This window comes from Neopelma chrysocephalum, unplaced genomic scaffold (assembly GCF_003984885.1).
Source record: "Neopelma chrysocephalum unplaced genomic scaffold, ASM398488v2 Primary Assembly neopelma1_59, whole genome shotgun sequence".
Taxonomy (NCBI): Eukaryota; Metazoa; Chordata; class Aves; order Passeriformes; family Pipridae; genus Neopelma; species Neopelma chrysocephalum.
Genome location: NW_020897714.1, coordinates 16,670,842 through 16,692,945, shown reverse-complemented (window position 1 = coordinate 16,692,945; position 22,104 = coordinate 16,670,842). Strand labels below are relative to the sequence as shown.

The window sequence follows — 22,104 nt, the reverse complement described above, 5'->3', positions numbered from 1 at the left end:
TAACGTGAAGACTTAGTCCCCCAGAAAACACTTAACAATATAAGGAATTTACATATGGTACCAGTACATTGCTATTAGTATCTTCATCATTTTAACTTTCTACAAGAAAAGGGAAAGCTAACAGCAAAAGAATATGTAACAAAACATTTTTATTCTTTTTTTGGACCCAATTCTAAGTGATACATGAACAAACTTTAAATTTAGCTTCCCCCCATTACATCTATGCAACTAAAACACGAAACCTCATATCAGCTCCCTAATATTCCAATTTAACCGAGAACAACTGACAACTTAAACATACACTGTACCTTCAGTTTTCAAAGCACCCTACAAATGTCACAAAATAAGTGGTCTTAAAGCCTGCTTTACAGAATAACTAAATGACTTGTCAAAGGCCATGCAGTCAATTTTTGACAGCACAAGCATAAAGTCTGAAAAGTTCACAGCTCTCAAATCTGAACTCAAGTACATGAACTTGCCTTTCCCTCCCATGCCCACCCACCTTTTTTACTTTCCTTTGAAGTTTCACATTGAGGACCAGTATCCTTTAGAGAAAGTCCCCATTTCAGAGATTCATGCCAAGACACCCTCCTCCTCCTTCCCCTCCCCTAGCAGTATGTCTTTTATGAAGCTGGTCAGTCGCCTTTAATCATCAGTAACTTTCTGAAACTTAGCAAGCATGAGTTCTCAGTAAGAATAAAGGAGTTGAAGGTGCAAGAAAAGCTGCAATTAACAGCAGTCTAGTGCAAAGCAACAACAAAACCATTTTGTGAAATGAGTAGCCATGGGAAAGAGACATACAGCAGAGTTTGGTCTCCTAAGCACAAAAGAAAACATGCAAGAAGCTAGAAATGGGAGGGGGGAAGTCATTAGTAAGTGAAGACTGTTCACCCAGTTTTTAACATTAACCTTTAGTATTTTCTCAAACAAAAGGAAAGCTTACTACACAAGACAACAATCAGCTGGTTGAGATAAGACCTAAGTGTATTTATGCTACAACCAGTTGTGCAGCCAGGCCTCAGGAACACATACACAATCTATTTTTACCACTGGTAGCTCAGGTGGTGACAAACAGTGCAGCTGCAGCTCGCAGAGCCCTGAGTGGGCTGTGCGCCTCAGAACCGTCTTTGTGCCTTGACCAGGGCTGGCCAAGTCCTTGAGTTTTATGACAAGTCCTACACTGGTGTGTCTCCTCTTACCAACAGTTAAGCAAGTCTGAAGATAGATTAAGTATATCTACACCACTGAAGTCACACCCTGAGCACTGTTAGAATTTCTCAAAAGAAACTGTAGCTACTCTACTCCTTTTAACTGAAATGTCTGCTTCAGGCTAATCCAGCTGGCAAATTAGGCCAGCAGAGGGGAGGGAGCATCCAGTCCCTATTGCTTCTAAACTGTGGAATAATCATAATAATAAAGAAAACCCCCTACCTTTTCATATGCCTAGACAACTAGATGGATGTACTTGCCATCAGTAATAAATATATACATTTGAGAACCATCTTAGACAAACTTTAAAACTGCACCTTTTTTTGAATTTGCTACTTTGGATACTTAGTAATATCATTCTGGAAAAACTTTCTATCTGAAGCCATGATCTTGACCAGGCCATTCACTTTCAAATCATTTTAAGACATCAGTTCGTTCTTGCACAACCTGCTGCCCCCTCCTACGCCCAGCATTTCTCTGTATCTGTACTGACACGGAAAGTCAAGAGAGCCAGTCCAGCCAAAAAATTAGCTTGATAAAAATGGAAACAGGGAGGCGGGGGGGGGAATTTTCTTGGCCAGATCAGCTACCTAACTTGGTTCAGTCACAGAGCACTATTGCTGTCAGAGGAGAGGCGTGGATGAGAAGAATGGCTTCTAACAACCCTAATTTAGCCTACATGAAATTATCACCATATTTTACCTTCACAACAGATTCCTCAGTGAATCGGAAGTGGTTTACATGGGACACTCTTTGTTCTTTTAACAGCAAAGGAGCCTTGACCTTTTGCTATACTCCTACCTCCGTCTACCCTCACCCATTTCACTTCCCCCAGCCCTTGTCCTGCACTCATCTTTCTCCTAATTTACCCCACTGTGGCACAAAGCAATCAAGGACTGCTATCACAGTAAAAATGGGAATTTTGCCAATTCAGGGGGGAATTCTGAAAAAAGAGTTTTAGTTGTGGCAAGGAAAGGGACAAGACTATGAAAACCAGCATTACTGCGAGAGCAACTCAAAACTTCAAAGGGCCTTTTCAGGAAGAGGATTATGTTTGGTAACTCTCTACACATGGGCTAATCCACAGCCACTCTCTGTGCCCTATATCCAGGCTGTTCTGTTCTATTTCCCACTCTCATCCCTCCTCCTGGCTTAATGCTGCAGCAGGAACAAGCTGATGAGGTCAACTAACATCAGAATTCTCATTCCCATATTCCCTAAACAGCTCTGTGCCCACATCTCCAGCTACAGACCTTCTCCCTCAACATGGCTCAAGCCACTTAAGCTTGTCCATAGCTTTAGCAATACAAGACTACTGTTAAGTGCTAATTACTTACTAATGAAAACTAATCATCATGCAATTAAACTTTAATCACTAAGCAGCTGGCTGGGATCCAATCCTTAACAATGAAGGCTCATTAATAACTTTTTGCCAAAGTGCTCTGTCCATGAAGACTATCCTATACACAGAGTCCAGCTAAGTGTATGCAATTGTTTGAAAAATATTTCCTTTGACAACAAAGAAAAACTACTCAGAGCCCAATAGGATAAGAGTTGCATAGTTTAGATTAGCTAAAAAAAGATGGGTTTAAGATTTGGGAAACTCAAACTCCTTTCCTGGCTTCTTCCATAACCTCAGGCAAAATATGCTTCACAGAAAGAACCTCTCTTCTCCATTTCTTGTCTCTGAAGAGCAACATTCTTTCAGGAAAAAAAACTAGTTATAATCTTGCTGTAGTTTCTAAAATTATTACACGAATACTCATCATACTTCAGTTTTATTTTTACTCATCTTTCTAAATCTAGGGAAATTAATCTATCCTCTTTCAGAACATATTTCTCTAATTAAAAAAATATATTGAGGTTATATAACTAGGTTTATAATGGACATAGATAGAAAATTTATTTTTGAAAAGAAAAAAGTTTAAAATCTGCTTTCTATAAAGCCACAAAGATGATCAGAGAACAGGAGCATCTCTCCTATGAAGACAGACAGAGAGCTGGGGTTGTTCAGCCTAGAGAAGAGAAGGGAGACCTTACAGCCCCTTCCAGTACCTAAAATGGACTTATAAAAAATGATGGAGAGTGACTTTCTACATGGGCAGGTAGTGACGGAACAAGAGGGAACAGCTTTAAACTAAAGAAAGGAGATTTAGATTAGATGTTGGGAAGAAATTCTTTACTGTGAGGGTGAGGCACTGGAACACTGTCCAGAGAAACTGTGGATGACCCATTTGTGGAAGAGTTCCAGACCAGGTTGGATGCGGCTTCAAGCAACCTGGTCTATTGGAAGGTGACCCTGCCCATGGCGGAGGGGTTGGAACAAGGTGATCTTTAAGGCCTCTTCCACCCCAAACTATCCTATGATTCCACAATTTTAAGGAATTCTCACACCACCATCACTAAGTGTCCCAGTTTTGCCTGTGTCATTCCTACCCCAGCCTGGCTACTGCACAAAGCATTATGTGTAGATAGCTTTTTATGAACTCGGTTTGCATTGCAGTGTTTGGAGAGCTTTCCTTTATTATGAATGGTAGCACACTACTATTATAGTTGAAGTATTATTTTTACTTATTCACTGATCAAAGGATTCAGGATAATGCTTATTTTAAGAATGAAATCGGAAAACTGTGAAGTTTTTTTATTTAAAAAGGTCTTACAAAAGACAGAATACAATTCTAATAACCCATATTATATAAAAGAAAGTCATGAATTCTTACCTTCAGAAATTAACCTCTTATCAAACTGAATGTGACAGATGAAAGATAAAAAAAGGAAATAACTTTTTTTTTCCCAAAAAACAGGAAAAATATTTTTAAGTCTACATTTTTGCCTAGTTGTAATCAAATATAGATAATTTTAAAATCAGTGGCATGGAGCAGAATAAACTAATTTGTTAGTAGCATTATTTTAATGAAGGTAAGGGAATACAGCTCAAGTGACAAACATCTGGAATTAGTCTAAGTTTAAAAAAATTGGTTCAGCTTAAGTTAGCAAAACAAAATACCAATAGCACAACAACTCTCCTCCAAAATTTTGGGGAATCTTAACAACCTTTTTAGCAGCACAGCTTAGAAAGATTCAAGCTAAAATGACATATAAATGGATTGCATCCACTCACTATTGAGAATTTAGCAAGTTTGGCATCTCTACAATAACAGGCAATTTAAATCTTACAGAAAAAGATTGTGCTTGAGGATGGCCAGTCAAAAAGCTCTAAAGCTTTGTTTAGAAATCTCCTGCACAGAGAAGGCCCCATTCACATTTGGAAAAGCTTCTTTGAAATTAGGTTATTTAAATGTATTTTTAAATGAGAACTGTACATAGATTATGAGGATCCCTGATGCTTTACAGAAAGGCCACAACTGTGGAACGAGCAAGCTGCTTTTTACATACAAGTTTCCAGTGCTTCTGGCTACAACTAATAGAAGTGGGTAAACATTTAATTCTTTCCCAACGCCCTATTGTCAGTAAATCTATTTTCTGCTTTCCTCACTCCACATGCAAGACAAGTAGTAAAATATAAAACCACATACAAGCACAGACAAAATGCTTATACTTTGGGATACACCAATGACAAAGGAGTCTGCTAGCAAAGATGAACAGAAATTACTTCCCTGCCTGCACTTCATCTTCTCTCTTGTCTCCATACAAAAGGGTTGATACTGGAGTCTTTCCTCTTACTAGTATCACCTTTATGGTTGAGACTTCAACTAAGATATGCTAAAATGTGCTTCTTGTCACCTACAATCCATGATCACCAATACACTGCACCAGATTTACCTGACTTCTATTCACCGCAAAGTCAAAGAAAACCAACTTCATTTCACAAATGTAATTCCTGCCTTCCAATCATTTAAGACATTGAAATTATTGCATCAGAAACGTATGTGTGGCTTCCACCTGCTCACCTCTTTAGCATTTAAGGCTCACGATAGCAATCCACTGAGCTCCTGTGAGCTACCAATTGCTGTAGCACTAGTGATTCACACTTCTAGGTCCCCACCAGAGGAAGGCAGTGAACTGAGATACAACCAGGTTCTCATCTCTGTGGCAGCACACTCTTACAGACCAGGAGTCATGACAGCACAGAGCTTCAGTAGCGCAGCAGATGGTAATGCCTTTCTGAGAAAACCAAATCTGAAGTTCATTATTCAGCCTGTCTTTCAGAATTTCTTCTCCACCCATAATTTCATGCTTCCTTATTTTTGTAACACTGCAGAAGAATATTAAAGATGCTGCCATTTCCTGAGGAATGAAAACGAATGTTACACTAGAGTGTGCGCATTTCCAGCTCAGACTACCAGGTATTTGGGCACACTTTGTCAGTGAAAAACAGGAATTCACCCAGTTTAGGGACAATTGTAAAAGGTGCCTCAAGATTCTGTGGCAGTTCTCATCTGAGGGGTTAAAGCATACTAAATGCTGTTGCCAGAGACAAAACCAAGCCGACAACTCTCTCAAAACACCTCTTTTTCTAACCACTGCTAACAGGCAGATTTTAAATTCATTACTGGTTTCCCTGCCCCCACAGTGAAAACTTAATAAGCTCCAGTGTCACCTTTTCCTACTCTGGAATTGTCTCCCTTACTAGTACAGATCTGGGTGTAAGAAACACAGGTGTTCCTTCCTGTGTTTGTCAGCCATGTCACCTTTGAAGCAGCAGGTTATTTCAGCTGAGCCCTTACCTGATACAGAACGTAACTTAGGGGTTTTTTGCAGGTGGCAGGGGGAAGAAAAAAAAGAAAAAATACCATGTTCTGCACATTTTTCTTCTTTAAAAAGAGGGATGATGAATAAAAGCTTGACATTCATCTCCCAGAACTATGAAACAGTAGTACAGTAGGCCTAAAACACTTTCAAGTGTTGGTGTCACCTGGGCACAATTTTGTGTGACAGGTAACTTACGCTAATGGTTATAATTACCATGGAAAGGCCCTCTCAGATGTAGCAAACATGGTTCAGAGGGTAAGCGGAGTCAGACGGCTGATCTGGCACAAAGATCCCCCATCCCAAACTAGTCTTCTGATGGATTAGCTGGCTAAAATTCAACCCACTGTGCAAATGCACAGTTGGTAGATCTAGCACAAGTGAAACAGTGGAAACAAGCAGCTTGCAAAGAGGATAAAGTAGGATCACTCCTCATGATAGCAACTCCCTCCTGGTCTGGCTTAGGGATAGCAAAACCCACCTGTGCCAAATGAGGCATTCAGAATAAACTGACACCTTTATCCTCGTATGGTGCTACACTACGCAGGTTTCTGGGGCTAGAAACTGTTTTGCTTTGTTTTGCCAAAGGTAGCTAACCTTCCATAATTTTCCCAGCTCATACTGATTCCCTGGCTTAGGCATTTGATTAGCTACACAGCTAGGAACCTTTTATAAGCAATTACTTACAGAGCGTGGGAGCGTTCTCGTTAGGATTTGATTTCCCAAATTTGAGAATATAAATAGCTTAATTCCTAGTAATCCCTCTAGGCACCTTTCTTTACCCAATTTGCAGCTAGGGTCCAGAATGGTAGAGGCAAACAAAAGAAAATGGTTCTATGAAAGCAACAGAGTAAACAAAATATTATAGAAAGGCAATCCTTATTTTCTCTATGGCACAGAATTCCACAGATAAGACTCCTGACAGTTGACCTGCCACTGTATCTTAAGTGGTAAAGAACAACCTTCCTGTGTGAAACCAGCTGTTCTCTGTGAGATGTGGATAGCACATGCAAACCTACTTCTAACCCTACACCTAACAAAGATGCACTCAACATGAGCCAGAAGGCTGCCACTGCAGGGATACATGCATTTAGGTTCTCAACTCCTGTAAGACCATACATGTTTTTTAAGAACTTTCACCGAGGTCAGACCTTCAAAACAGGCTTGGTAACAGTCCTAAAGTAGACAGATTGCTCCACTTCAGGTAAGCAGGGGGCTTTGCAAGATAATTCATGAAGAGCTGGATGGACAAAGTTCCAGATTGGTGACAGAAAGCCCAGAATCTCCTTCTACTGTAGTCACAGGCAGATTTTACCCTTCACCATTTGCTACTCTGAAGTTCACCTGACTGAAACCCAAGATGATGTTTTCAAAAAGAAGCAACAAAGGAAACAGGTCCCGAGGACTTCTCTCCATGTAAAAGGATTAAAAGATTTCTCAAGCTGTGAATGATGCAGAGGTTGAAGAGAAAAGCATTACATTTTTTAGACCTTTTAAAAGAGATCTTTAAAAGTGGGATAAGCAAGCTTTTCCTTCACAGAGCACTCTTAGCAGGAACAAGAGCTACATTTACCTTCAGCAAGGTCACTTCTGACAAGGGTGCGGGAGGAGAAGAAAAAAATCCAAACAAACAAGAAACCCTCCAAAAACACCAACCAGAAGTAATACGTGTACTAGGCCAGAGTCTCTGCCTCGGAAAAAAAACATGTTTTATAAAAAAAAAAATTTTTGGAATAGCACACCACCTCCTAGTGAACAGCTTTTTAGAAAACAATAGCAGAACTATCTTGGATTCAACCTAACACAAAGAATGTTCTCTGCATTGTTCTTCACTTACAGCTTCTTATATTTAATACTGAGAATAAAGACCCATCAATTCTTTTGAACATTAAATCTGCTGACAACTACCAAAGTGTCCCCATAATTTTGCCAGTTTCAAAGCTAACCAATATTCCAATTTCCACGAAAGTGAGTTCCTCATTAGTAGAAAAACAATGAGAAAATAAACAAGATAGGAAACTGTCTGGCCAACTTCAGCAGTTGAAAGAAAGCATTTTATAGGCAACAGGATCACCCAGCACTAGGGATACAGCTTTTTTTCAGTTCAAGATTTTATTAGCCTTGGAACAAAAAATGTCTAACTCCAAGGCAGCCAGTTAGCACCCCTACTATGGTTTAACAAACTATTAACATCTGCTGGGGTATCTCATTTGAGCCTCAAAATAAGGAGAAGGATGAAGTCATTCTGCATCTGAAGCAGCCCAATTAATCTGATCAGCTATTCACATTCTCAGAACCAAAAAGCCTTTTAGAGAGGCCACAGTAAGAGGAACGCCTTTTGGCCTTCAAAAAAGGCAGATTCTAGCACTTTGGAAACTACTTGGATTGCTGCTTAGAAGATAACACACTCCCAACAGTTTTCAGTCCAAGGTGAAAAGAGACTACAAGGAAAGCTCAAAGATCAGGAGAGTCACTTCACAGTTTGGTAATACCTTCTCATCTCGAATTCTTCTAGAGCATCTGGTACAATTTCATCTTTGAGCAACTTCACATACATTCTAATCCTCTCTTGACATTGACTATGGGGCTGTTCTCAAAAATACTACAGTAAGACACAGACACTTATTCAAAAAAGAAACAGAAAACAATTTAGCAAGAAAAATTATTTTCTGATTCTGGAAAGCAAATGAGAAACAGGTGTTTTGGTAAAAAGGCTATAATGAGTCAGAAAAAACAGGCGAGCTTGTATGAGAAGAAGAAACACAGGACGGGTTACTTATGTCACTACCTCTACTTCAATGGCCTGTAACTAGAAGTTTGAGTTTCCTATTTCTATACTAAAATGTTGTGCAAACAACAGCAGTAGAGCCAGATCTCTAAAGAAAATATTTCAACTCACTTAATGGTACGGATACAGTTTAAATTTGGTGCATATTTACCCTTTGTGGGTACTACAGACAGTTTACATAATTTTTAGTTATGGCAGTATTTAATTTGCACAGAATGAGTTACGTACATGAATTATTCACTTCCAGGCTCACGACCCCTCATATGCCATACACTACTGTCCTTCCTTACCCATAGACCAAATCTAAGGCCTAGATTCCTGTATGCTGGTGCACACATCGGTCTACACTCTCCTGCTAGCAAGTAGCTACATAGTTTGCACATCTGCTTTTCCACGACACACTATTGAACTGAATGTCTGAGAGGAAAAACAGAAAATGCACTGGCAAAGCAAGGAAGAGGTAAAGAAAAAGCATATGCAGCAAGCATAAGAAATCAGTCATGTGAGCCAGAAGGCTTTCCTCAGGCAGCGGGTCAAGAGTCTTGGGCTCAAGGGAGCCTTTCCACTGCCTGGGGATGGCTTCCAGCAGGTACAGCTTTGAATATCCCGATCACCATCTTGGTGCTGCACATAACCCTCGTCTAACTGAAGGGGGGAGGATATGCTGCTTCCAGAGGAGAACCCAGCACAACAGTTTGCTACAATAGGATAAGAAAGTTAAGGAGAAAATAATGCTAGCAGAAAACCTTTTCCATTATTTGTCACAGAGGTAAATGGATTACTCTTATGGATGTAATGCATGAGACATAACAGAGAGCTTTAAACTGTGATGGGGGACGGAGACAGTATCAAGCTTGTCTCTTGCGAGGTGTGGGATGAGATGCAAAGGTTACAGGACAGAGTGCTAATGAGGGTGTTCTGCCAGTGACTGAAATGTGTTGGCCACACTGGATCACACTTGCAGTCTTACAGAGATGAGTCAGGGACTCCTGAGGTAACAGAAGCCGACAGGGAAACAGCAGGGAAATAGCTCAAAGGAATTAAGGGGTGTTTCTCTAGAAAGGTGAAACTTGGTGGAACAAATCCTGTGACTGGAGTGCGAATATCAACAGCTATGGGCTATTCAGAAGAGACAGGAAAGGAAGAGGTGGAGGGATTGCCCTCTACATGAAGAGAACTAACTGTGAAGAGCTGTCTCTGAACAGCCATGAGCATGTTGAAAGCCTGTGGGTAAAAATCAGAGACTGAGGCAACAAAGGGAACCTCGTGGTTAGAGGCTACTACAGGCCACCTGTAGGGGAGCCTATTGACAAAGCCTCCCTGCTCCAACTCCAGGAGACATCATGCTTGCAGGTTCTTCCTGCTGGGGGACTTCTACCACATGGACATCTGCTGGAAAAGTAGCACAGCAAGCTGTAGGCAATGCAGGAGACTCCTGGAATGCATGGAGAATAACTTCTTAAGCCAGGTGATAGAGAGTCCTACCAGACAGGACGCAGTATCGGATTTGACGGTCAACAACGGAAGCGAACTAACTGGGGATGTCAAGATCAGAGGCAGCCTGGGCTGCAGTTATTATGCACTGGTGGAGTTTGCATTCCTGGGGGACTGAAGGAGTAAAGTTAGGCCCCTGAACTTTAGGAAAGCAAACTTCCAGCTCTTCAAGGAGATAGTCAATAGGATCCCTTGGGAGACTGCCCTCAGGGACAAGGGAGTGAAAATGAGCTGCCAGATCTTTAAGGAAGTCTTTCGTAGAGTACAAGAGCTAGCAATCCCCAGCAGCAAGAAATCAGGCAAGGAAGGCAAGAAACTGGCATGGCTGAGTAGGGAACTGCTGGTTGTACCCCCTCTGATAACCAATTCTGGTGAACAGATAACAACAGACGAGGAGAAGGCTGAGGTACTTAAGTTTTTTGCCTCGGTCTTCAATGGCAACCTCCCTTCCCACACCCCTTGAGTGGATGGATGACAGGATGAGGACTGGGGGAGCAAAGTCCCTCCCACTCTGTAAGAGAAGATCAGGGTCATGACCACCTGAGGAACCTGATTGCCCAGAACCTCTATGGGACCTGGTTCAGATGCATCCCAGATTCCTGAGAAAATTTGCTATTGTAGTTGCCAAGCTACTCTCCATGATATTTGAAAAGTCATGGCAGTCAGGTGAAGTCCCAGGTGACCAGAAAAAGGGAAACACATCTTTAAAAAGGGTAGAAAGGGAGACTCGGGGAACTACCAACCTGTCAGCCTCCCCTCTGCACCTGGGAAGATTATGGAACAGATCCTCCTAGAAGCTATGCTAAGGCACATGGAGGACAGGGAGGTGATTTGGGACAGCCAGCACAGCTCCACAAGGGAAAATCCTGCCTGACCAGCCTAGTGGCTTTCTATGATGGAGTGACTACATCCGTGGATAAGGGAAGGGCTACAGAAGTAATATCTCTGGACTTCTGCAAAGCCTTTGACACATTCCCCCACAACACCCTTCTCTCTAAACTGGAGAGAGATGGATTCAATGGGTGGACTCTTACGCGGATTAGGAATTGGTTGGATGGTCACATCCAAAGGATAATGGTCCAGGGCTCGGAGTCCCAATGGGCAGCAGTGACCAGGGGTGTCCCTCAGGGGTCTGTACTGGGACCAGTGTTATTTAATATCTTCATTAGTGACAGAGGGATCGAGTGCATCCTCAGCAAGTTTGCAGATGACACCAAGCTGAGTGTGCAGTGACACACCTGAAGTACAGGATGCCATCCAGAGGGATGTGGGCAAGCTCAGAAAGTGGGTGGGGGAAACCCTCGGTATCGATCCAGACTCCAGGATGAACAGATCGAGAGCAGCCCAAGGACTTGGGGGTGCTGGTGAATGAGAGGCTGGACATGACCCGGCAATGTGAGCTCACAGCCCAGAAAGCCAAGGGTATCCTGGACTGCACCAGAAGAAGCCTGGGCAGCAGGTCGAGGGAGGGGGTTCTGCCCCTCTCTCTGCTCTGGTGAGATCCCACCTGCAGTGCTGCATCCAGCTCTGGGGTCCCCAGAACAGGAAGGACATGGACCTGTTGGAGCAAGTCCTGAGGAGGGTCACCAAAATGATTAAAGGAATGGAGCACCTCTGCTATGAGGAAAGGCTGAGAGAATTGGAATTGTACAGCCTGGAAAAGAGAAGGCTTTGGAGTGACGTAATTGTAATTCCAGTACTGAAGGGAGCCTACAAGAAAGATGGAGAGAGACTTTTTACAAGAGCATGTAGTGACAGGACAAGGGGTTTCAAACTGAAAGGGAGTAGGTTTAGATTAGATATTAGGAAGAAATTCTTTACTATGATGGTGGTGAGGCACCAGAGTAGTTGTGGATGCTCCATCTCTGGAAAGTATTCAAGGCCAGGTTGGATAGAGCTCTGAGCAACCTGCTCTAGTGGGAGGTGTCCCTGCCCACAGCAAGGGGGTTGATTTTTAAGGTCCCTTCCAACTCAAGCCATTTTTTGATTCCATAACAAAACAAAGTGCACACACAAGATAATGGTCTCTGACTCTGAAAGTTCAGTCTTATAACTAAGTTAAAAATGGACCTGGACAGAACAATGGTGAACATTAAAAGGCTACGTATTACTTCTTCTACACAAAAAGTAAGAAGGGTTAGGAAGAAATAATTTTAAAATCAAATGAGATTGTGAATCTGAGTGACATGAAAATCAGAAAAAGATGGCAGACAATGCATGAAGTATGATGTAGATTAAAAGCCATATTTTAAAGTGAGAGTCTGAGAACTCTCTATGAATTAAATAACAATTTTTAAGTTCGTGCCAGAAGAATATGAATCTGGAGCAAAAATGGAAGCTCTACAAGACTCTGGAAGAAAGTGGTTGAGTTACCAAAAGCTACTCAAAAGCATGGTATTTCAAGATAAAGGGAAGGAAAGAACAAGCAAAACTTCAGTGAACCCCACAGAAAAAGCCTGAAGTAATGAACAACACCTTCAGCAAAACACAGTGGAAAGCAAAGAGGTAATCAAAAGAAGGCACAGATGGAAAACAAAGGTGGAACAACACTTCAAAAGCAGCAGAGCTGATAGTGACGATGTAAGTTGACAGAAAAAAGGAAAATGAAGTACTGAATCTGAACCTTAGTTGGGAAGAGATCACCGTAAACACTGATTACAATTGTAGTAGAGCACAACTGAAGCCACAGTGGAGGATAAGAGCCCTGGACAATGCACTCAAAGAATTTTGAGATGAAAAAAGAGAAAGGAAATTAAGAGGTAGTTGCAAAAGCAAGAGAGGCTACAGGCATTTTGTACACTTCTTTTTTGAAAAAAATGAGAAACATGTCTACAGGTATTGTGAGAGAAAAGACAGGAGTCGAGCAAGTGATTAAAGGGCAGAGGTTGAGAAAAAGAACACAAAGTTCAAGGAAAATAAGGAGATGCTCTTGTATGGTGCCATAAGGGTTAAGAGGAAGAAAAAATATTCTGCTTGTGAGAAGATGATTGCAACAGTTGGAAGAAAATGATAAAGGATAGGCCAAAGTGTATTCAATCATAAAGTCATCAAGATCCCATGCAGAGAAAGAAGTAGATGTCAAACAACATGCAAAACCCATCTAAAAATGCGGATAACAGGTTACTATTTAACAAGTTGGATTAGAGCCTCTCAGCACAGCATGTTTCTGCTGGGCTTATGTCCTTTGCAGGTACAGGAACACAAGAAGGATCTCTGAAGGGCAACTCAGGCAGTCCAAGAACCTGCAGACAAGGCATTTGCTTTTGGGAAAACTAGAATCATAAATGAAAGACACACCCTAAAAACAGTAAAAAGAGAAAATCAGGCTGGAGAGATCCAAATTCAAAATACTGGTGAACTACAAGACATATGAAAGCACGGCCACATTGCAAGTAGAATCCAAATGGTGGTGGAGATTCTGAAAGAAACCTTGCAATTACCAGAGATAAGAAATTCAGCAGTTGGATCAGAACAAGCACACAGACATGGCTCGATGAAAACCAAATGAAATTAACTGACTATGTTTAATGAGAGGTTAGAAACAAGAATACAAGCCAAATCAAGTTAGGGCAAAGAAGCATGTAATTACTGTCAAAGAACATTCAGAACAAGCCAGGAATCAAACCTGAAGAGGAAAAAGCTCATGAGGAGGAAACAAGCATGCTGTATGTAACAAGATAGAGGAAAGAAGACAAAAACTGGATCCCAACACTGTTCAGAAAAGGAAGAATCTGAAGGCCACGGGAAAAAGTAGTCCCCTGTCTCTTCCATGGTCTGACCCAGGACAGAGCACAATACAAAAAAGATAACCATAAATAAAAGGATGAAGGATACTGATGATGGCAAAGCAAGCCACCCAACTGTGGTTTTAAAGCATCAGCTTCTGCCTCAGGAAATCAAGAACAGTGAGCGGCTCCATCCACAACCAGGTGGTTGTGAACAAGGTTCTTTCTTTGTGCCTGCTTAAATTTTACCTACATCTTCTCACTCATTGTATACTCGCACTCTGGTCAGCTATCAGTATCGTTCATGGTATAATCAATACTGAATTCATCAGTAGTAAACCCACCCACATTTCACTCAACAATCCACCTTACTTTGTAAGGGCTGTAAATTCTCCTACAGTTGTGTAATACGTATTACAGGTGCAGAGTAACTGCCATTGGAAGGGACCCCTGCTGAAAGCAGAGCCAACTTTGAAGCTAGATCCAACTTCAGATGTAAAGTGTGCTGCTTAGGGCCTTGCCTAGTCAAATTTGTGCATCTCCAAAACCAGGAAATTCCACATCTTTTCTGTCATTTCTCCTCCCTCAAACCAATGTTTGACCACTGAAACTTTTTGCCTAACTGAACTGGAATTTTCTTTGCTGCAATTTGTGTCTGCTGCCACTTGACCTTTCAGTGTATGACTCCAAGAAGATTCCTAGAGAATATTAAATATCTACCAGGATAGAATAAGGAGTGGAAAAAAGATCACTGCAGCCACGAGAAAGCCTTTGGACATGCAGAACTCTCACTAGATAATGAGCCTCCAGCTTTTTGATGTCCAAAAAATCTGTCTGATGAGGTGTGCCAGAGATCTAAAGGAAGCCATCAAAAGGACATCACTAGATATTTATTTAGGATAAAAAAAAATCATTGTTTCGGACATGAGAGAAGAGCAAAGAAAAATGGTATTCCAAATGGTGTATATACATTGCAAATGAAAGAAAATAATTTTGTATAGCAAGGTCAGGTACTCACCATCTCTCTTGCAATCTCCACAGCTTCCTGCAGCCCATAGAGCCTGCCACAGACCAGGTAGATCCCATTGGCCCAGAGAATACAACCCTCGTGGACCCAAAATTCATTGCTGTCAAGAGGTAGTTCAGGAATTTGTAACTCCAGCTCAGTGCCACCTTCTGAAGTGGGCATAGAGGGTTTTGAGTCCAAAGGAGTCTTTTCACCACCACTGCCACCGTCAGTGGTTGCTTTTTTACAAGAAGCTCCCCTTGAAAGTGACCGAGAGGCTCCGCTACAGTCTTCAGAGCGGTGCCGCCTCTTAAAGCGGGGATGAGCAGCGAGGCTTCTTTGTTCCTTCTGTTGTTGCTGTTCCTCCTCTTCTTCCGTATCTGTCTTGGAACCATTAGAAGCACTTTTGTGCCGTACCTTGACCTTGCTCTGCATTTCTGTGGCCCTCTTTGGAGGCGGGTTCTTGGGCAAGGTAGCTGCGTAATCCTGGGGGTAGAAAGGACCAAAGAGGTCACCCATGTTACGATAGCTGGCCCATTTGCCACACAGGCAGCAAACCAGATGCCCTAAGACAGAAGACTCTGTTACTACAGGGCCTTGCAGCATGAAAGTTGAGGTGGGCAGCACTTTGCTCTCCGCATTGCTAGGAGGGGGTGTTGAAGACCTCTGTCCTTTCCGACCCCTCACCAATTTGTTCTGCTCCTCTTCCTCCGCATTTATGATTGTGCACACAGCGCCTAATTCACACTTGTTTACCACATGAATATAAGGGAAAAAGGACTTATTCTTGGAGTCAGTTTTATCTACAGACTGGGTAGCGTATTTAAGCTTGATCTCTGGTTCTTGAGGCTCCACAATGGGAGCAGCCCGTCTAGGCTTCCGCTTCCGTGGCTGTGCTGCAGGTTTTCGCCTCTCCCTCCTTTGCCTCTTGGGCTTTGGCTCACCAGCACTCACCCCCTCTGCAGACTGTGCCGGTACTGGTGGGGGTGGTGGGGGTGGGGGCAGCTGCTGCTGCTGCTGTTGCTGCTGCTTCTTCTGCTTGTTCACGCTCCCAATTGGCCTCCCCTTTTTCTTTCCAGAGGGGAAATATCCCTTTGGAGGGAAGCCATCTGGCTTGGGTGAAATGTTTGTCACATCTCCGTCTTTTTCCTCAGACTTTGGATTTGGTTCAGAAATAAACACACTGGAAGGGGAAATTGTTTTTGGGTCAGAAAAGGTCAGAGTTCCAGCTCCACTTACAGATCCATCAGACCTTCCCTGACCACCTGACTTCTGAGAAGGTGGTGGTGCTGCACTGGATCCTGCTCCTTCTTTACCAACACTTGCAGCTTCAGGGACCTCTTTTTTGTTTTTATCATCCTCACTGCTTTGCCACTCTTCTGAAGATCTTGGAAGAGTTTTTTCACCAGTTGTATCCTGGCTTGCTGGCCCCACTTGATCTGACATCTCTCCTTTTCTCTTCTCAGTCTCTGGTCCATGTCCAGCCACATTTCCTCCTTCAGGTCCACTCTTAAGGGACAGGATGTCATCAAGAGTGACAGTATCTGGACCAGTTTCAGCACTGTTGGTAGAAACACTTCTCCTAATATTGGGAGATGTAATTTTTTGAACAATAGCTTCCAGTTTTAATCCTCGCCCCTTTCTTGGGGGCAGTATTTTGGTCTTAGCTGGGCTTGTGAGGGAAACAGCAGGACAATTCCTATTATCGGGACTTGGCAGGTCCTTGAAGGAATCTCCCTTTGCAACTGACTTGCCAACATCTTGGCTTTGAGATGAATGGGCATAGGAGTTGTATGTTTTATCAGCTCCTTCTTTTGCTGAAGGCATCAGTCGCCCTTTATCTTCACTGCCACTGTTCTTCATATCATGTGGCTGTCTTTTGGTAGGGATAGGTGAGATGAAAGAACGGACTCTCCTCCTCATAATTAATGGATTTTGAGGAGACTGGTCTTCCTGGCCAGGGAGCCTGAGCATAGCATTGCTAGGCTTGGGCAAATCTGCAGATTCCTCTCGTCGATGCCCATCGCTTTCTTGAGGGCAAAATCTTTTTTGGTTGGCTGCTCCAAGAGGGCCGCTGCTTTTGGCAGGAGAAGTTTGCCGAGAGAGGTCCCAACCAGATTCGTGATGCTGCAACTTCTGGTTGCCGTGTTTCAGTTCGGTGCATTTGCTCTGAGCACCATCACTCCCCATAACACAGCGCCCAGCTTCCTGGCTTCCTGTGTCATGGTAGGAGCTACCTTGAAGGTACATCATTCCATCCTTGTCATTTTTTAAAGGACTCCTTACTCTTTCCAGAAACTGCTGTTGTCTTGGGCTCTTCCTTGCCCCTTCCTGCCTGTGCTGAGCTGCAGCAATCACACCCTGAGCAGTGCTGCTTGCCCAATCTTTGTATTCTTCTTGCTGTTGCTGGTATATCTGTCTCTTGTAATGATACTGGGAATTCAAACTCTGGTTGGGGTCACCAAAAGCATGAGGCCTAGCATTTGTGTGATATGCTGAAGCCAGAGATGGGCCTTCTGAATTCTGAGGGTAAACAGAATGCAAGGAACCCCTGCTAACTCTTTCAGACAGTGTCATGTGTGGGTTCATGTGATGCAGATCTGTCCCTGGACCTCTGCTTCTGCCTGGTGACATTTTCAGCTTATCAGCAAGATCCTGATATTGAGAGGGTGATTTACCCCTTCCAGTTCTGCCAGGTGCTCGTCTCATGTGTGTCGATCTGCTGTCCTGCTGGGGAATGTAATCTGGAGCAGCATCGGAGACTGCAGCTCCAGGGCTGGCATTGCCTCGGAAAGACTCATGCTTGATGCCAGCAGGATGACAGTGGTCTCCTGCTTTTTTATTATTGAGACTAGCAGAGCTCTTTGACTGTTCAAAATCTTCTTCCTTTATTTGCCCACTGTGAGCTTTCATCTTTGTTTCCATGGATACTAAACCACCAGGGAGTATTACTGACTGGCTCAAGCCAGGGGCAAGACGTTCACTCCTTCCGCTCCTGGCCTCAGGACCCATGTGCCCCATGGGATGAGGGCCAGGATCTCTTACAAGTTGCCTTAATGGAGATATGTCACAGATCACTGATCTCCTCTCTGAGAGTGCCCCCCCTTCATGGGCAGAAGACTGAGACTCCACATCGAACTTTCTAGCAATAGGGTAATCAGCTAAATTTATCTGCTTCATGTCTGGAGCTGCACTGCCAGACTTCCTGTCCCAGGGACCCCAGTGAGGGCCCTCCAGGAGAGACCCCATGCTTTTGTTTAAGAGGCCTCTATTGGTCAATTCATTGGTTTGACTAATTAAAACATTGGGCCTCATGGCTCCCTCCAAACTCCCAGCCATCCCAGAATGCTCCTGTGTGTTCCTAGAATACCTTCTGTCTGGATGATGGTGGTACCCCTGTAAAACCTCCTGTAGGAGGCTAGGAAACTTCTCATTCCGGCCTTTGCGCTCACTATGCCCTGGAAAATCCCCCTTTTCCTGACCAGAAGGATACTGTGGAAAGCCACCAATATTTCTCTGTATACCAGCTGCTATATTATCCTTGTAGCTGTATCTTAAACTGCCAGGAGACTTGGAAGATTCTGTTCTTGCAGGAAAATTTGGCCCAACAACTGCATGACCAGGCTGGCTGTTCCCCTCCCCATTATGGTTAGTGTTATCTCCACTTTTGCTCCCTTTACTTCCTACTTGAGTTTCTGGCTGTGTCCCTGCATGCCCGGCTTCTTTTGTTCCACTAGCACTAGCTGGTGCCTGAGTGGCTGTGGAAGCATCATCTTGTGGAGGTTTATCTTGTCCACTTGACTTTTCTACTCTTCCTGTCATGGCTTCCCGGGAGACAATCACCCCAACTGCCTTTTCATTCACTTTTGGGGCATTTTCCACAGCCACCACAGCTTCCTTCCCATCAGGGGAGGCCACATCTTCCCTAGCTGCAGGGCTGCTGCTGAGTTTTGATGGCTCATTCTGAGAGCCTTGTGCTGGTGAGGAGTTGGGTCTCTCTAAATTACCCCCTTTGTAAGTGGTGTCTGAGCTGGTGCTCTGGCCACTCAGCTGTCTCACCCTTTCTCCGTGATCCTCTGAACTACTAGAACAGCCACCGTCAAGGGACTCTGCCATGGGAGACTTGAGTTGCTCCTCTGCCTGGGAGGAGCCTTCTGAGTTGGTGCAGCTGTCAGCCTTCTTTGAAGAGGATGACCTTTTGGAACTTTTTTTCTGAGGTGCCAAGGCATCTGAGAGCAACATGTGCTGGACTGTGTTGGGCAGATTGGCCACTTGAGAACTCAGAGCACTCAGGCTGCTCAGCCCTGGATCTGTGAGCCTTTTTTCCTGCAGTCCTTCCAGCCCAAATCCCTTGAATCCACCTGCATGAGCATTGGGGCTTGGCATCATAGATGGTGTAGGACTAAGCTGAGGCATCATCTGCAGGATTCGGTTTCTAGAACCCATGGACATGTTGCCTTGCCCACACTGGAGATTTTCTCCACCTGGCATGAGTGGAGAAGGGGTAGAGCTGCAGCTTGGAGACTGAACCACAGATGCAGCAGGAGATGGATTAGAGATTGGACTGAAGTTTTGGTGGAACTGCATTGGTGACCTTACAGGAACTTCAGTCTGGCTGTACTGTCCTACTTGGCTTTGAAGAGAGAGCTTGGCGGCAGCATTTGAATACTGCATTACGTGCTGAGGTGGGTGCTGTTGCTGCTGCCCCTGCTGCCCACTTTGGGGCAGCTTAGACTGCTCAAAGCTTTTCATCGGTTGAGTCTGAAAGCTGTAGTTTGACTGGGTCCCATAGGCCTGTGCATTGGAACCCACAGCATGGCCTTCATACTGTGACCCAGAATTCACGTTGTAGCTTCCGTCATAATTCTGTCCTGACTGGCCAAAACGCTGTGGGGAGGGGAAAGAGGAGGAGGATGATGACGAAGGTGGTTGATAGTGTTGGCTGAACTGACCCACTCGTAACTGGTAGCCAGAAGCAGAGGAAGGTAAGGTGGATGGACGCTGCATTGGCTGCAAGTGTGAGGTGCTAGAAGCAGACTGGCTGGAAGCCTGGGGTAAAGGCTGATGAGACTGATAGATCTGCTGTCTCAGCTGCTGCACCTGCTGCTGCTGGCTAGAAGCCTGCTGCTGATACTGGGCACTCCCCGGAGAAAAAGGACCAGTATAATCCTGTTGGTAGTGGGATACACCCCCAAGGGTTGAATGCTGTGTTTGAAATTGGCCCACATGTCCCTCATTCCCATACTGACTCCCAAAGCTACTCCCTTGAGGGGGCCCATAGCTCTGTACTGGTCCAGAAGGCCTGCGCTGAGGTGGCTGCTGCCCTCCTGACACCACTGGATCTTTGTTGGCAGCCATATAGTAAAACTCTCCTGCTTCTTTTCTGAAACCTTGGTAGCTCTGATGGCCAGAGCTCTCACCAGGCATCGCTGTAGAGGCTCCTGTTGCTCCACGACGTCCACTACCAGCACCTCCTCCAAAGCTCTGGAACATCTGGGCCTGCTGGCGAGGGCTGAACTCTTCCAGTCGGGATGAACCGTGCACTTCCTGCGGGTAGCTCTGCTGGTTTCCGTGATAACTACTTTGCTCCCGAAAGGACTGCATGCTGTTCAGCAGCAGAGCAGCAGCTCGAAAGCCCTCCTAAACGGGGAGAAAAAGAGAGGGGAAAAAAGGTATAAGATCTACATTTCCCAGTCACACCAGTACCTCTGCTCAATTTCACTGTTTAACAGTAATTAAAATTTACTATTTGTCTCCTACTTTCTGGTACATCAATGTTCAACCCCTCTTCTTGCAATCTGCCAACATTCTACGTAGTGCAAGTAAGAGGAATCACTAATTTTCAAAAAAATACAGGCCAGTAGCCTATTACCACTTGGAGTGCATTTTCAGCATTAATTAATATTTCCCTAAAGTCTGGGTGTGTTTATGTGCCCCTGAAGAGAGAAACTTCCAACAAATTTGCAAAGCAAAGGAGAGCAATCCTTACCCTCCAGTTATTCACTATGGCTAATACTGGAAGTAATCAAGTACGTTGCCACCATGTTTAAAGATGCAACAAGAACCCTGCAACACTCTCAAACGACACTTGGATTTACCACAGGAATGATATCCAAGGCCCATGTTTCACGCTGGGAAAGATCTCTATTAGCAAACACTCAAGATACAACTGACCAAAGCTCAAATTAAGATATTCCGATGAAAGGAGCTATGGGAACCTGTGAAAGAACTGGCACCAGCATACTCAGTGCTCAGTTCCCGAGTACTCCAGTGACAATCCTAGGTGAAAACCAACATAGCAAGAGAACACATTGCATTTCCCACCCCATCTTCTTTGCTTTAAAAGATAGAAAGTTGGAACAAGTCCACTTCTGTTTGAGCAAAATAGTCTACAACTTCATCCCTTTAGGATTTTACATTACCTTGAATGAAACTTTACTGAAAACATTTGTCAGTCAGAATATATATTTTGGAATACCATGTATGATCATCTACATTTACATTATCAACTCGTAAGTAAACGCACTCCAGGAAGGCTCTCCTATGTATTTCAATCTATTATGCAGTGTGTGGAATCATGACTCACCCTCAAGGACCAGACCACAGCTGCAAAATTCTTTGGGGACTCTGGCTAGTCCCTCTATAAAAGCCCGACACATCACTAGATGCATTTAAAAAGTATGGTAATGAACAAGAATATACATGTACACTGCCATTAATAAATAAGCAAACAAACAAACAAATAAAATGAATTAGCATATTACAAAAGCATTTCATTTCTGAAACACCTTGTGGTTTTCTATTCCTGAAAACAAAATGGATAAAGCCATCTGGAGAGACTTCTTCTTCTAAATTAATCTTAAGACAATGCTCACATTTTTTCAGGAAACAGAACCCTGACTCTTCAGATTGGACACTTCCTGAAGACTTGCCTGCATTATATTTTCTCGTTTAGCCATGTTTTGTGCTTGCCACAGTCAACTGAACCCACTGAGAATTAAAGCCTAGCTTTGCACTTAAGTTTTCTTCAAGTAGATCACTGGAGTCACAAGAATACAGGCATACAAATGAGATGCAGGCAATGTCTGGCATCATGCTCTATTCCCATCTGCCTCTCAAGGTTATTTTTTTTTTTATTCACATATATGTTATCTATAGAAGGCTCTAACTCT

General features: G+C 43.5%; 1 protein-coding gene across 7 annotated transcripts in view; it reads right to left on the bottom strand.

Annotated features, from left to right (window-relative positions):
* Positions 1–22,104, bottom strand: part of TCF20 (transcription factor 20) — a 130,609-nt gene that overhangs the window by 26,345 nt on the left and 82,160 nt on the right. For all 7 annotated transcript variants that reach the window (XR_003533685.1, XM_027680092.1, XM_027680095.1 and 4 more), the window contains one exon: positions 14,945–20,572. Coding sequence is in view for 6 of the 7 variants with exons in the window: in XM_027680090.1 (XP_027535891.1) it covers positions 14,945–20,572 (5,628 nt within the window). In the remaining variant the exon portion in view is untranslated. Of the gene's footprint in view, positions 1–14,944; positions 20,573–22,104 lie in introns of those variants that run through there.